This window comes from Harpegnathos saltator, unplaced genomic scaffold (genome assembly GCF_003227715.2).
Source record: "Harpegnathos saltator strain DR-91 unplaced genomic scaffold, Hsal_v8.6 scaffold694, whole genome shotgun sequence".
In the NCBI taxonomy this organism is placed as follows: Eukaryota; Metazoa; Arthropoda; class Insecta; order Hymenoptera; family Formicidae; genus Harpegnathos; species Harpegnathos saltator.
The window spans coordinates 311,192-327,025 of NW_020230531.1; the positions used below are offsets into that span (position 1 = coordinate 311,192).

Consider the following 15,834-nt stretch of genomic DNA (forward strand, 5'->3'; position numbering starts at 1 on the left):
GTACAATTACTTACGCTGTAAATTTAAGTGCACATTAATTTTCTCAATATAACTTTTGTTTTTCTTTTTCTTTTCGTTTTTATATTTCTTTATCTCTTTAGCTTTTTCTAATCAAAGAGTCTCTCTTTCGATGAATAAGAAATCTTGACAATAAAAGCGGAATCGTACCTGAATTAAACGTAATCGTGTGATTGTGATCCCATTACATTAATAATTTAATAGAACGTAATTCTCGGCAAATCGTAAGATCTTCTGTTTTTGTAGTATTCATCATCCCTCGCTGTTTATTCACGCGTTCATTCATCATCGTCTATTGAATCGCCACCTGCCTCGCTGCTATCTTATCTTCGGCGATTTATCGCAATTTACCGCATTTCCTACATGCCATTCGTCGTATCGTCTTCGTACACAATCACTTCGTTAATATTAATTATCTTGAGGGCTGAATGAGGGATAAGATTATGACATATAAGTGGGCAATACGAGGAAGATCGCGTAACATCATGACAGGTTTCCGAATTCAGGTGATTGATAGCGCTCTATTCAACCGTTTATCACGAAATATGAACTTGTATAATATAGTATAATATATATATACATATATATATATATAATATAGTAAAAAAATATTCGTTGTGTAATTTTGATTTAGTTCTAGTAATTTAGTTCTAGTCATATCATCATAGTAAAAAGACATAACATAGAAACGGTGATTATCTCTGTGCTATTTTTATAATAAAAAAATACTACTAAAACATATCAAGCAGAAAAAGATTTTTTAAGTGTCCTCGTATTTATATATATATATATATATTATACATATATATATATATATATATATATACATATGTGTGTGTGTGTTTCTCCTTAGGACACACACACACACACATGTGTATCTCACTGATGCTAAGAGAATTAATGTCTGTAACAAACCAACGAGAGATTCAAAAGATCCCCAAGAGTCAAAAGAAAAAAGTCCGAGCTTGATAAGTCAGTGGAATACAAATACCAGTGTTGCCAGCGTTTTCAGTCTTTTTATTATTTCTTTTTGATCTTTTGAAAAGCACCTCTCTTTCTTTTACAACACAACTTCTTTAGTATCAAATGAAAATGATACTACCATGAAGAGGAACTTGCAGTCCCTAACAACTTTGTATTTTACGATTCTTCCAGCATATTTTTTATGACCTTTTTCTTCTACCTACAAGAATATGTTCTTATACGGGAAAATAAATATAAACGGACAAAAAATATTTTTTATATTATTTAAACTGCTTATACCAGTCGTATTATCGCTCGGACTATATGAAATTTGATCTTGAAATGATTAATATTTAACACAGTGGAAGACCGATTATGCGGCCTGACTCGTAATAGAAATAACCTGTTAAAAAAAATATCGATATAGATATTAGAAAACATACATTTTTTAATTTTAAATCTGAAATTTTAAATCTGAAAACATAAAAGATCAATATTATGAACATTATTGTTTTAGTAAAAACATGTGAAATTTACGAAAATAAAGCGCGATAATTCAAATGGGAAAGCCACTTTATAGTACTACACAAAAAAATAAACTCTTTTTATTAGGCATATTATTAAATTATTCGATGCTCGTTAAAAGCACATTAACGAGAAAATATGGAAATATGTGACGTGTAAAATTTTCGTAATGGAAGCATATAAAAAATTAATTTGTTATAGATCGTCGCCTACAGAGTGTATCAAAACCTATCAAACTGCTCAAACTAATCAATTATATCTTCTTTTAAACCATTCTTTTTTTGTTGATAAATTTACATCTTGACTATTATTTGTTACAAATGTACAATCATCGACATTACATGACTTTATAACTAAATTCTACTTGAAAAAATCTTAAAATTTACTTGGAATTGAATGAAAAATATTTATCCTAAGGCACAAATCCTGAAAAAATTACTTGTTTCCAATGTCATATTCGTTAAAAAAAAAATTAATTTTTTGACATTTTCGTTAAAGAATATTTAATTCCTAAGAAATTGATGGAAAATTTATAAAGGATAACTTGATAAATGTGAAACAACCTGTGTACTTGATTAGCGTCCTAATTTCAGAGAATATTGATTTATCGATAAAAATATATATTCCATCCGACGCAGGAAGAGTGTTCTTCCGCCACAATTTTAACTTGAAACTGATCTTATCAATTGTCATTATTTTTCGCAAGGATAGCTATCCTGGATCGCAAAAATGTCTTTTTTTCTTACGTAACAAGCGAGCGTATGACTTGGAAGAATTATACTGCAAAAAAATATAAAATTATTATTAAGATACAATATAAATCATATCATAATCAGTACACATATTTTCCATAAAACAGATATATATATATTCTTTTCCATAACATTTTCGCACATACGCTTACATCTTCACAATTAAGTATCACAGATATTTAGGATTTACAACAAATATATCGAAATGTGTATGTGTGTGTGTATGTGTGTGTATTTATGTGTGATAACATGAAAATATAATATATTACATTGTAATAGATTTTCATTCAAATCTGCTGGAATTATAATATGATGTTAAATGCTATGTATCAATTAGGTTTTACTTATAGATTGACCTTTAGAAGCGTTATTAAGCCTTTCGCTTAATAGATTTCTTCATATAATGTGATATTCACACTATACCATCACTAATTAGCGTATTTTCCAAGGCTTCTCCAAATCTAAATTCTCCGTCATTATCCGATCATTAATGTAAATAAAATGTGTTTATTATATTAACTTTAATATTACTTTAATATTAATTTCAAACTTAATAATTTAAAAATATAATATACTAATAATTTGTTAAGATATAATATAGCTAAAAGTCGCAACAAGTAATTAGAATTTTAAATACATGATAATTTCCAATGGCATCGTGTTTATTGCATATAATTTACTCAACAAATTCAGTAAATCGAGCACACATTTTGAGATTATAACTTTTAGTATTTTGCCTATAGAAGCAACATCAACAATGCGACCTTTCAAATTAGAATTTTTTTACTATCCATGTACAATAAGCGGAAAAGAATTGCTAATTAAAATCTTATATCTTACATATACTATATTTAGATTGTGAAATAGCTATATATAAAATTACTTTACTTTCTATATAATGAGTCTCTTCTATAGAGTGAATGTGTGGTGATCATTTCTACTATTTTTTTAATAATTTTATTAGCATAATCATCTATTCGATTGTATTTTGTTACCAGCTTGTATATAATAGCTATAGTACTTTATAAAGTAGCTATTAACCTTTTAACTGCTATAGGGGTACATATATGCTCTGAGCATATATCCATCGATATACCAGGTGTGTCAGTAATTCCTTTCTGGTTTTTTCGCTAAAGAAAACACGTTATTTACAATGGATAGTTAAAATATATTTATTCAAAGTATTGGCCATTTGATTCTATATATTTTGCCCATCTCTCAGGCAATTTATGGATGCCATTCCAGAAGAACTGTTTCTCCTTTGAGCTAAACCATTCATCGAGCCATTTTTTAACTTCTTCGAAATCGGCGAAGTACTGCTCTGCAAGCGCGTGCCCCATCGATGCGAAAAGGTGGTAGTCGGATGGAGCCAGGTCTGGAGAGTACGGCGGGTGCGATAAAACTTCCCATCCAAATGATTTCAACACTTCTTTAACTTTTTGCTGTATCAGACGGCGCATTGTCATGCTGCAAAATCACCTTATCATGTCTTTGAGCGTATTGTGGACGTTTTTCGATCAATGCACAGTTCAAATTGATCATTTGTTGTTGGTAGCGATCAGTATTAACTGTTTCTCCAGGTTTCAACAGTTCATAATATACGACACCAACCTGGTCCCACCAGACAGAGCATAGTCTTGCGACCAAAGCGATTTGGCCTTGCAGTCGATGAGCCGCCTTCGCCAGGTGATAACCATGATTTTTTTCGCTTGGGATTTTCGAAATAAATCCATTTTTCATCACCCGTTACTATTCGATGCAGAAATGACTTCCTTTCATACCTTTGAAGCAGCATTTCACTGACGATTTTTCGATTTTCCAATTGCCTGTCATTCAATTCATGTGGCACCCATCTTCCCATCTTTTGGATCTTTCCCATCGTTTGTAATCGTTCACAAATTGCTACTCGGCTCACATTCAACTTTTCTGCCAATTGTTTTTGAGTTTGTGTTGGGTCTTCATCCAATAACTCCTGAAATTCCGCATCTTCAAACGTTTTCGGCCTACCAGGACCAGTTTTTTGTCTTGAACGTTGAAATCACCACATTTGATTTGTCGAAACCACGTTTCACATGTTCTTATGGTTGGAGCATGCTCACCGTAAGTCTCTACCAGCAAACGATGACTTTCAGCGACTTTTTTCTTTTGATTAAACAAGAAAAGTAATGCGTGCCGCAAATGCACGTTTTCAGGCACAAAACTCGACATTTTCAAAAAATTATTAATCTATAACGCTGTTATTTTGGCGGAACGTAACTTGTGTAGTTTTGAGGTTAATGTCAGTAGAATAAAATGACATATGTATCAAATCATAACATTGCATACTTATGGCTAGTGACATCTGTTACAAAAACCGGAAAGTAATTACCGACATACCTGGTATACTATACACACATATATATGCGCCTTGTATATTTGATTTGACATGATGTACTTAACGCTTTATATGAAGCGTGTAAATTACTCGAATATTTGGCTTCGGTGACGCGACAAGCGAATATCGAACCGTACACAGCGGACAATTCGCGTTTGAAATCGCTGCAACTTAAAAGGTTAATATATAATATTAATATATTCTCTTATTGTATTCTAATATAATTACGATATATATATATATATATGTATCTACACATACATCTCTGACTCCAGAAGGAAGATTTATATTCAAAGATTGTTCAAAGATTGTTTTCTCGCATATTCACTAATTCTTCAGAGTTCAGAAATAAATTGCTCTCTCTTTATATTTGTTTAATACTATACTTTAGTAACTATTCAAATTATATGTATTATTGGTTGCGTTCAGCAGAACAAAGTGATCAGTGAGCGCTTAGTGATTCTCGCTCCTGATTGGTAAATACTTCTGGGTCTATGAAGAATCTAAAAAAATGCTCCAATCACAAACAATAATCGCTAAGCGCTCACTGATCATTTTGTTCTACTGAACGCAGCCATTAATTACTTATTCGATATATGGCTATATTGATGAATAGGCACTTTTATATGTTAATGTACTGTATGTTCTTGCAGCTCCACTAAATATTTACAAGACATTCATAGTCTTATTTTTGCTACTGGCTTAAAAAGAAAGGAAGCCTGAATATAATCATAAAAGAAATCACAAAACTATAAAAAGAAGTACAAATATTCTATCTATGGTACTTAAGAGAATGAAATTACCACGCGCCGGCTCTATCTGCAACATCGTCTTCCTGTTTGGATAACAATACCTGGCTTTCTTCATATCGCCATTTCGCTCGGATAAAAATAAAAATTCCAATAAAAAATATCAAAATTCCGATGCCTGCTATTCCAAAGCATGTTACAATGCCCAATGTAGGAAGAATTAGAACCACCTTAACCATACTCGCATAACTGGCAGTTAAATTAGCCTCTTGAGTGAACCACAGCATCGGAATGTAAGTTCTTGTTAGATTTTGGAACATACTGAAAAATTAGAAATAAATGAGATGTTTTGTCCTCAAAACATTGTTTTAAACTATTTACAGAGGCGTACACATAAAGAGGTGTACAAAAAATACACATAAAATTCTCATGTATATCATTGTTTGCCCCCTTGTACTACATCTAGCTCTTATTTACCTCATATACTCCACTGGTTCTAATAGCAAATTTAATTGCAATTGCGCCTTAACTTGCAATGGAATACCTGTAGTCTGTAAAAGATATTTTTTATACAATGTATCAAACACACACACACACATACAGAGAGAGAGAGAGAGAGAGAGAGAGAGAGAGAGAGAGAGAGAGAGAGAGAGAGAGAGAGAGAAAGAGAGAGAGAGAGAGGAGAGAGAGAGAGGAGAGAGAGAGAGAGAGAAAGAGAATAAAATACTTGCTAATTGTCACCACATTGTAAGTCTGTAATATCTGTGAATATAAACTTACTGGTTCGATAACCATTGAAAGTTCGTGTTTCTGTCGATTAGGTTTCATTCCCGTCACAGCGTTTATATAAGTCGAATCTGCTAGATAAAAGTGTGGCATACTAACAAATGCTGGTGCACCAAATTTACAGCTTGAAATATTTAAAGTTCCACTAAGTCCGCAATTTCCATTAGGACAATAACACTGTCTTGATGCTACAATGTTACCGTTATCTAGCATTCTATCATTCCCAATGTATTTTCTACCAGTTACACCTTGAAATGTTGTTGTATTTTCGAACACTAAATCTAATGATCTAAGCAATAAACATATCTTGTTACATATTCATTTCTTTCCACTGTTATATCTGTAAATCTGTATCACAGATGTGATACAAATTATACAGTAACATATTCCATTACTCACGTGCAAATATCATTGATAAATACAGACACGGTATTATTATCCATCAAAGGTGGCCATAAATCGCCATTTGTTCCTCTAATTGTACCACATGAATTCTTGTAATAATTCGTTTTATTATCATAATTCCATTCCCTGACCTGTCCCAGCTCGTATAGATTAGATGACCCAGTGAGCATATTAAATGTACCGTCATAACTGTCCGAGCCATTCCTCTATAAAAAAAATAACAAACAAAAACCTGCAATTTATATTCAAGACTATATTGAATCGTTTAAATCACAGAATATTTAATTTATTGCACTTACTGCATAAAACCATGCAAACTTAGTATACGGTAAAGTAGTCGCGTTCAATTTTTTCGCAATACGCAGCAATGTATCGTTGTATCCGTCGAATATTAGTGCACCTACGCTTTTAGTTATTACTATTTGTTCTCCTAGAGTTATCATAACCTTGTCAGTCACTTCGCGTAAAAGCTGTGACTTAAATCTCACGGAAAACGCAACAGTCTAAAATTAGATATTGCAATGTAACACATACAATAAGCTATCTATCTAATGACATAATTATATATGTGTATAAATATATGCATATATAACTAAGCCTTACCGCAGCTATTGGATTCAAGTTGGTTATCTTGTCAGACAAACTGCCATTAGACAATGATTCATCAAAGAACCATACTTTCCTCCTTTGAAATGTAACAGACCCATTATTGTTCCATATCTGATTTACTTTATAATCAATTTCCCTGCAAATTAACATGTATAATTCTTTGCTCAGCCTGAAATTATTTTATGACCTATTGCCTATTACAAGAAATTGTTGAAATCACACTACCGAAAAACGTAAGGTCCCATCTCCACAAAGTTTGGTTTTGCATTTGAAGCAATAAAATCTTCTGAATTAGTCCAATTGAACATGTAAAATTTTAAGTACATTGGGATAGGTGTTTCCTCCCACATATTGTAACTCACAGATGTTGGTGTTAATGTCAAAACCTGTATAGAAATATATGCATTAAATGTGTTATCTTTATAATTTGTATATATCTTATATACTTTACAATTGTACAAACTTTATGTACTTTAATATTTTTCTAACTGACTTACTTTTACAATAATCCAATTATATATCGCAGGCCAAAATGATCCCGTGAGTGCACCAAAAATTGTTATAATTACACCAACAATTAAAATAATCACAACTTTTTTATTGGAACTCATCATCTTTCTTGGAGCTTTATATCTAAAAGCAATAAACAGATAGTAATTGATATTATTTTTCTTGCATTTGTAAATATATTAGATGATTGTTTATTATATTTAAAAGTAATTGTTTCAACATTAGTTACATGCAAAGTTAAAATGTTGTTTAAAATTTGATAAAGAGCTTTTATACAAAAGATTTTTACATGCACAATAAAATTCTGCATATATGTACACACCTCTTTTTTATAAATAAAATTATACTGTTGAGATGAAGAATAATGGTTATATGCAGAATCGTTCATGGAACAGTGAACTCATATGTAAAAGCACAATGGGACAGACAACACACACAGTAATTAGGGTAAATACATGTTGTAAGATATTTGCAAATACACTATGTAATTGAAATAATCACAGATAAAGTAAAGATAGCTATAATGTTTTGATAATTCACGTGCCAATTTTAGCTATAAACGAGAGAATAAAGCATGTACATTGGCACATATAAAGAAGGCCTTTGGCTTGTTCATAGAGTATCCTAAAACCTGTGTATACATTAGTAGAAATGTAAACGGTAAAAACCGGAATTTATAATAAATATTTACGAATAATATCAGTGAATCTCAGTGCAACATTCGCGAGTCGATTAGAAATTGTATGCAAGCATAACGTTCAAAATGATACGCAAAATTTGATACATTGAGCATACACTAACCTGTTTTATCATAATTATTTCTCTACGTTGATGAGCAGTCAACGTGAACAGAAAGTTGCTCCTGTTACAAAATAATCGTGACGCAATTTAGCATGTACATTGGTTGCGAAAAGTTGTAGTTTTCATATATATATGCACAAAAATTTCATAATACAGATGCAGCATGCATTGGAAGACATATGGTCTTTAGTTGCACTGTAGTACACCTCTTACACTTAAGTTGACATAAGCAATGAACGGAAAGAAGAAACTTGAAGAAAAATGTATATATATACACACGTTACATTATGCTTTACGATATTTTTGTACGCGAAAATGTTAAATGTTGAGTGACATGACAAGTAACGTTCGAATGACTTGCATCCCATTATTATCCTCTCGAAGTGAACAGCCATTTAATTAAAGTCACTTAATTAAACTCGCTCTATTATGAGTATTTTAAATGATTCCGTATGAAACGAAAATTAATTCTGTTTTCATAGTTCATCTTAAAATATTCCACGTAAATATATGTGCAAATATCTTACCGAGTTGCTAATTGCAATATGATCACGCGTGTTTTGAATGTTTTCTTGAGCTTATGATTCCATAATAATTCTAAGATAATCATTCTAAGATAGGATGTGATAGGATAGGATGATACCAAGATAAGATGTTCAGAGGTAGTTGGATTGTTTTCTCTTGAAGAATTATTTGCAATCGCGGTACATATAGCGATAGCGAAACTTTGTTTATCTTTACAACGTAATAAACGTTAATGCAACACTCTTCTAACGATTTCTACGCATTGTCAATCGTTTGAAATAACAATTGCTTAATTTATTATTAATGCTTTTCCATGAATACATGAAACGCATACGTCGAATAACCATATCATAATGACTATATAATAGTCAGAAGGTACACCTGTATAGAAGGTATACCTGTTGATAATGAATATCGGGAATCACAACGTCAGCAGTATTAGATCTCAAGCAGTTTAACTAGATAAAATTTTATACCGTGAGAAGCGACGTGTTGCCTCATTTATATCAAGTGATAAGATACTTCTTTTTGTAAAGTTTAAGATATAAAATACTTTATGAATTTTCCGAGTATGTGTGTGAAAAAATGTAGAAAACATGGAAGATACTTAGACTTTTCACGGATTCCCAAATATTTTTGATTAGTCAATCTCTCGATATCATCACTCGTTTTAATAATTATGATATTTCTAACACAAAGATTGAAGTAATTATGCAAGGAACATGGTGCATAAATCAGTGACTACTCATACATATAAATATATCTTTGTATTACTCACTGTTTAAAGTCCAAGTTTATCATAGGTATACATAATGTGCAATAGATGCTTTACAGAGAATCGCTCAAATTATATACAGATAAAAATATGCATGCAACATCACTCCTTAGGTCAAACAATAAACGGAGATGAATCAACGCATACGGGGAGATTATATTCATATATCACATTCGACTTTATATACATTTATAATTTGGAAGATATTCTGATAACTTTTATTAACAATATAATAATTTTGCACGCGAAATAACAGAGAGAATTATTATTTATAAATAAATAAAATTAAGTGATTTCATATAAAAAAGAAAAGATAAAAGTATACCACATCTCATCTTTCTTTTTCCTTACACACCTGTATTTATAAGAATCATTATCACTACACGATGTAGACTTCTGTAATTCAGTGGCTTAACAGTTTATCTCTAAAGACAATAAGTATTGCAGATACGTTGATTTATCTTGTATCTCCCTATAATGCATTTACAAACAAGATATTGACTTTTGAACGAAACGATTAAAAATCTGCTTTCTGCTGACGATATAAATGTAATATCGTCAATATCTTAACATGCATCGGATATTTAAGATTTGAAATACAAAATGAAATACAAAATTTTATTCTTAGGTAATTAAATACCAGACATTTTTGGGTGATTTTTAAACCTATTTTCTCTCGACTGTTTTTCTTCTACGTATTTAATTATAACAATGTTATACTTTCTCGACATCGGCATGTATCTTCTTTTTCTACCGCGATATAATATCGAGTTTTATTTATTTATTTTCTGACTGTGAAAAATATACTAATTCATTGCCATTTTTTCCCATTTTCTGTAGCTTGTTTCCTGTTTCTTGTTACGCCTGACAATGTGCGCAAGACAGTCGAAGAAAGTTAAATCGAGAAAGAGAAAGTAACAGAGAAAATATCTTTCCGCCAGCTTTGTACGTAACGTGGAGCATGATTCGAGTAAATTTAAAAGAAAGCTATCGCATCCTGGCGCACAAAGAGATACCGAAGTGTCGAACGTTACGGCCTACGTTCTAAACAGAAAGCTGAATTTATAATTGAAGAATCATCGATGCGCTCATGTAGATGGGCAGTTGTTTGTGTATTTTCATGCGCATTATAAATTTCTGAACTTTGGAACTGCTTTTTTATATTATTCTGTTTTTGATTGCACTAAAAGTAATATTTTTCTAAAATAAACACGTATCCAACAATTTATCAGTATTAACATATCGATCGAGATCAATGTCATTTTACTAAGCTGGATAGATATCAATACACTAAATAGCTGATAAAAGAAGAATTTGATAAGAAGATTGAGGCTAAATCTGACTATTAAAAGCGAATAGCGTGTTCGTTTTTCTATTTTATATCTTATATATTGTTTTACACACCTGTTTTAATCTCGATGAAATTGATCCTCGTCGAAGTTACACTTTTCGCGACTTTCTTTCGCACAACGATATCGTTGACGTCGGTGTGGTCGAAGGCCGCGCGCGTTTTCTCGATACGTCCAACTCGAAGCACGATGCGACGAGCGAATGCGCGCCGGTTCGTGTGATAACTACACTATATTAAGCGTCGTCTATCATGTCTGTGATACACAAGCACAGTTTTACGTCGATATTGTCGGATACATTCAGAAGGTTTCGAATATGACATAGGAAAGTTAATTTTTTTTTATCTTTGCATTTTTTTTTATAAAATGTGAACTTCCTGTCTTTTCTCCAAATAAAGCTTAAAGTATATTCTTCTTTGTTTAAAAAAAAAGTGGAATTTTTAATGTGGAACTAAACATATACTGCGTTTCATCTTCTGATTCAATAGAACTTTATTACTGCATTCAGTCTTTTACTGCATAAAAATTAAGATGATCTGTGAAAAAAGAGTTTCAAGATTTTAACATAGGGCAAGATGTTTCCTGAAATGAGTAAACTAGGATTGATTTAGCTATTAACAATAAAAATACGATTTATTTGACATAGAGAAAACCTATTACTAAAACAGTCATTTTGTGATTGTGTGTCGATTGTCAGTTATGAGCTATAATATATAAATGTATGTAAAGTGCTAACACGCGAACGAAAAATTCATATATTTTATATTGCAAACAGCATATGCGTGTGTGTGTGTGTGTGTGTTCTCAGTTACATATAATTATATCATTACAACTCTATTGAAGGCAGAGAATAATTGGACCCGTGATAATAATAAACATTCGGGACTCTCGATATGCCACAATATGATGCTCAAAGAAATTTTTTTATATCGAGATCTGAATGTAATTTCTGTTCTTAATATTCTCAATGTTCTTAATGTGACTTTTCAATGTCATCATATGTATAAATACAAACACATTAAAGTACATTTCAGAATTCTACGAAAACTTTTCAAACTTGGACTTCATTATATAATATCACATATTGGACGGATTAAAATATATGTCAATGTAATCAAATAATAAATATGTTATATTACTTTATAACTTAGATTATTACTGAAGCACTTGTACTATTCATGTCCTCCCGTAACTGAGTTCGGTCTCGTACTCTTGCGCACATTAAACTGTATTCTAATACACCGATCCGAACATTCATCTCAGAAATTTCATTCTTCATTTTTGTGATCGTCTTTTTTATATTAATAAGAGGTGCTGCAAAAAAAACACAAGATGGGTTCTTTTTATGTCAATCAAATAAAGTCGAAAACTAAATTATATATTGAGTTCATTTACTTACTCCCATCAGTCATGCTAGATCCTCTCTCATCCATTTCTTTTTTTACATGTTCCAGTTCTTCCATTAATTTAGATAAAACTCTTGTCCTTTCTGTAACACCACCACTAACATCTCTATATTGTTCCTTAACTTTTGACAGTTCCTCCTAAGATAGTTATTATTCATTTAAACATATAATATGTCATAATTATCATAAAAATTATAACACTTTAGTTAGAGTATTTTTGTATGCCAATTTGAAGTAAATTTTTTTACGATAAAAATTTATTTAGTAGAAGTAGTAAGAACCAACTTGCAACATGCGGTACTCTGTCAAAGAAGACTCAAGTTGTCTATTCAGATAAGTCTCCCTAGTTTTAATTTTATCTAAAGTATTTTCGATATCGGTGTATATTTTACTTAATTGAGTTTTCGTGCCACTTAAATTAGTTGCAATATTTGCACGCAGTTGTTTCATTTGTTCAAGGTGTGCTCTCCAGTCTCTTGAGTCTGTAATAAAAATCAGAATATTCTAAAAGTAAAAAAAAATATATGTATATATATATATATATAATAAATCATAAAAATACAAAAACTAAACTATCAAAATATTTTAACTTTGCAATAATATCTTAAATAAATGATAAATTTCCACTGAAGTTAATACCTGTTTTAACCGTCACTTTCAATCGAGGTAGAACTTTTTCTAATTCCAATTGCCATTCATCCCTACTAGTTTTAGATTCCAAAATGCTGTCTGGTTTTTGTCCTTCATTCTAAGAAATAGAAATAGTCATAAAGGTAATTCTGATAGCCGTAATCTTAATATAGCACCATGAAATTGCTTAGAAATTTCCTTATTAGATAATAAAATTCTACTCACAGTATTTTGACTGTAAAATTTTGTAATGTCATCTACATGCAACATATCTTGATCTTCATCATCATATTCTGCCATCATTTCTTCTTCAACCTTTTCTAAAATTAATTCTGCGTCATCATCCTCAATATCTGGTTCTGGTGTGGATTCATCGGGTGGAATGCTGACTTTGTTCCATTTGAAATTTCCTATCTTTAATGCATTATCAGCCAAATTATCCAAGACATAAACTGCATGTTCTCCAGTACCCTGTTTGAGTTTATTGGGTGGGAATTCTATAGGTATATCAATATCTCTGAGATAATCCAAGATCAAAGCTATCATTGAGTTAGGATCATCTGATTCTTGAGGCATCTCAAAATTTTTTCCAGCCTTTCTAATCAACCATGCAGCCAGACATGTGAATGTATAAAATTGCTCCCCAGGATTGGTTGGAATGACAAAATAATGCCTATATCCCATATATTTGCACAGATAGTAAAACAATAAAGTTTTGTACATCATCTTAATAATTAATCCTAATACTTTATAATAATATAACAAACCTCTATATGAGAGAGAAATTGGACTAATAAAAAAGCCTAAATATACTTGCCATTAATATTGTACTAATATTAGATTATTGTACCTGTTTATTGGTTTTATTTTTAAATCCTGTACAAATTCTGCATCATAATTTAATAATTTCAATTTTTCTAGCAAATCTTCCATCCTGACATTTATGACATATGGTGCCGATGGAGTGAGTGCATCCTCTATAATAATTTTTTGAGTATCTCTAAACATGTTGATATGTCTCTGCTTCCAATATATCTTGTATCAACTCTGTAAAGATTAATATTAAATAAAAGGAGAATACACGTTACATATAAAATCAATGTTTTATAAATTCTATTCACTTAATAATAGCAAAACATGTATATACTTCTGAAACCTGGTGTGCTACAAAACGTCAGGCAATGTCATCATTTACATAATGTGAGCATAAGTTTAAAAACACATAGCTAAAAAATTTAATATTGTCATTATGCAATTCGTCAATTTTTCAGGATTCATAATTCAAATTTATATATTAATAGGTTTATATATTAACAGCATTACGTTAATATAGATTTTATGTTATGAAAAAGTAGCCTGTACAACTGACGTTTACAAACACTCTTACCAATCTTCGCGGTTAAACTAATCGTTCTTTTATGTGGTCTGTTCTTTTCAGCTGCGGAACTAGTGTAATAAGTTAGAATGAGACAACTATATTTTTTCTCACTTTAACTTATTGCACCAGTTCAGTAGTGCAGCTGAAAAGAACAGACCAATGATCTCTGTTCGTTTTAGCTGCACTGCTGAACCACCGACGAGATATTACAAAGACTGTTGGCCTTACGGGATTTAGCGTACCAGAGAAATTTCGCTGTACACTAGCGTCCTCTGAGGAATATCATGGTCGAAATATGAAACATAGCTCGAAATAAGCATGAATGAAAGTAGATATGGAATAATGGGAAAAAGATATCGGAAGATATCAAAGGCTGGTATTCATAGTTGAATCTTAAATTTAAGACCGTCTTAAGTTTATCTTCAGATGCTATACAAATCATTTCATTGGCTATGGGGTATCTGAAAATGAACTTAAGACGGTCTTAAATATAAGACCTGACTATGAATATCGGCCACAGACTATTAATGCAGAAAACAGGCCGAATATGTATGTGTGTATGTCTTTTAGGATTGCAAGACGTGAGAAAATTTAGAATAACTTTTATTTTAAATATATACACACGTTGGCATTTTTTAAGTTAATAATTCGAAGTTGAAAGAATACTAAAATTGCAATCCGAAACATATATACAGAGTGTTTCACAAACTCCTCGCTCCGAAGAATCCATGAAGGCAGAACGGATTAAGATAAATTGCTAAAGCAATCGGTATTATCATTGCTCTTCAATTACCTTCGGGTACCCTTATCGGGGACCCTTTAGTTGATACAAAAATTTACCCAGGGCTGTCAGTCTTTATATTACCTCGTCGGTGGCTGAACTAAAAGTTACTAAAGATTTGTTCCGAAATCATCGGTTTCGGAATCTTTGGTATTAATTATAAAGTTGACCTTAAATTTAGTACATTTCGTAATTGATCAATTGATAATAAGTAATGAAAAATGTATCCATTTCTTTATCTAATTTTACAAAATTAGCAGCTACAGCCAAGTTTGTAAACAGAAATAGTACATGGCTGTGACAACATCTAAAAGTGATAAGCTGACCAATTACGGAACGTATTCAAGTTAGTTTAAAGCCAGCGGCACACGGTGCTTGTTTTCGTGCTGGATTGCTTGCTGGATGAAAATACTGCATTCTGATTGGTATATTTTCGAAGATGGATGGAAATGCACCAATCAGAATGCAATATTTTTATCCAGCAAGCAATCCAGCACG

General features: G+C 31.4%; 2 protein-coding genes across 8 annotated transcripts; both read right to left on the minus strand.

Annotated features, from left to right (window-relative positions):
* Window positions 1–4,329: 4,329 nt before the first annotated feature.
* Window positions 4,330–11,485, minus strand: LOC105190794 (protein croquemort). 3 transcript variants are annotated; one of them, XM_025305364.1, is made up of 11 exons: window positions 8,493–8,733; window positions 7,679–7,814; window positions 7,407–7,567; window positions 7,176–7,317; window positions 6,872–7,075; window positions 6,567–6,778; window positions 6,162–6,456; window positions 5,859–5,932; window positions 5,436–5,702; window positions 4,635–4,802; window positions 4,330–4,366 (listed from the first exon to the last, which is right to left on the minus strand). In XM_025305364.1, the coding sequence occupies exons 2-10, from the start codon at window positions 7,793–7,795 to the stop codon at window positions 4,643–4,645; spliced, it is 1,632 nt and encodes a 543-aa protein (XP_025161149.1). In that variant the 5' UTR covers window positions 7,796–7,814; window positions 8,493–8,733; the 3' UTR covers window positions 4,330–4,366; window positions 4,635–4,642. The 3 variants fall into 3 exon arrangements, with proteins under 3 accessions (XP_025161149.1, XP_019700485.1, XP_011152029.2); XM_019844926.2 differs by lacking the exons at window positions 4,330–4,366; window positions 8,493–8,733 and adding an exon at window positions 11,197–11,485 and having other exon boundaries at window positions 4,501–4,802; XM_011153727.3 differs by lacking the exon at window positions 4,330–4,366 and having other exon boundaries at window positions 4,501–4,802.
* A 258-nt stretch (window positions 11,486–11,743) lies between these two features.
* Window positions 11,744–14,702, minus strand: IFT57 (intraflagellar transport 57). Of its 5 annotated transcripts, none has more exons than XM_011153722.3 (8): window positions 14,565–14,702; window positions 14,325–14,403; window positions 14,028–14,224; window positions 13,403–13,850; window positions 13,187–13,295; window positions 12,833–13,029; window positions 12,541–12,685; window positions 11,744–12,455 (listed from the first exon to the last, which is right to left on the minus strand). In XM_011153722.3, exons 3-8 carry the CDS (start codon window positions 14,183–14,185, stop codon window positions 12,289–12,291), a joined length of 1,224 nt encoding a protein of 407 aa, XP_011152024.1. In that variant the 5' UTR covers window positions 14,186–14,224; window positions 14,325–14,403; window positions 14,565–14,702; the 3' UTR covers window positions 11,744–12,288. The 5 variants fall into 5 exon arrangements, with proteins under 5 accessions (XP_011152024.1, XP_011152025.1, XP_011152027.1 ...); XM_011153723.3 differs by lacking the exon at window positions 14,565–14,702 and adding an exon at window positions 14,501–14,551; XM_011153725.3 differs by lacking the exon at window positions 14,325–14,403 and having other exon boundaries at window positions 14,565–14,688.
* Window positions 14,703–15,834: the final 1,132 nt, after the last annotated feature.

Bases quoted from the DNA above. Each gene is read 5' to 3' on its own strand.
- LOC105190794 (XM_025305364.1), bottom strand. From the start codon at position 7,795: ATGATGAGTTCCAATAAAAAAGTTGTGATTATTTTAATTGTTGGTGTA. The intron at 7,076-7,175 runs GTAAGGCTTAGT...ATCTAATTTTAG, and splicing joins ACTTGAATCCAATAGCTGCG to ACTGTTGCGTTTTCCGTGAG. The intron at 5,703-5,858 runs GTAAATAAGAGC...CTAATTTTTCAG, and splicing joins GAACCAGTGGAGTATATGAG to TATGTTCCAAAATCTAACAA.
- IFT57 (XM_011153722.3), bottom strand. From the start codon at position 14,185: ATGTTTAGAGATACTCAAAAAATTATTATAGAGGATGCACTCACTCCA. The intron at 13,030-13,186 runs GTATTAACTTCA...TTTTTATTACAG, and splicing joins GAAAGTGACGGTTAAAACAG to ACTCAAGAGACTGGAGAGCA. The intron at 12,456-12,540 runs GTAAGTAAATGA...TTTTTTTTGCAG, and splicing joins ATCTAGCATGACTGATGGGA to CACCTCTTATTAATATAAAA.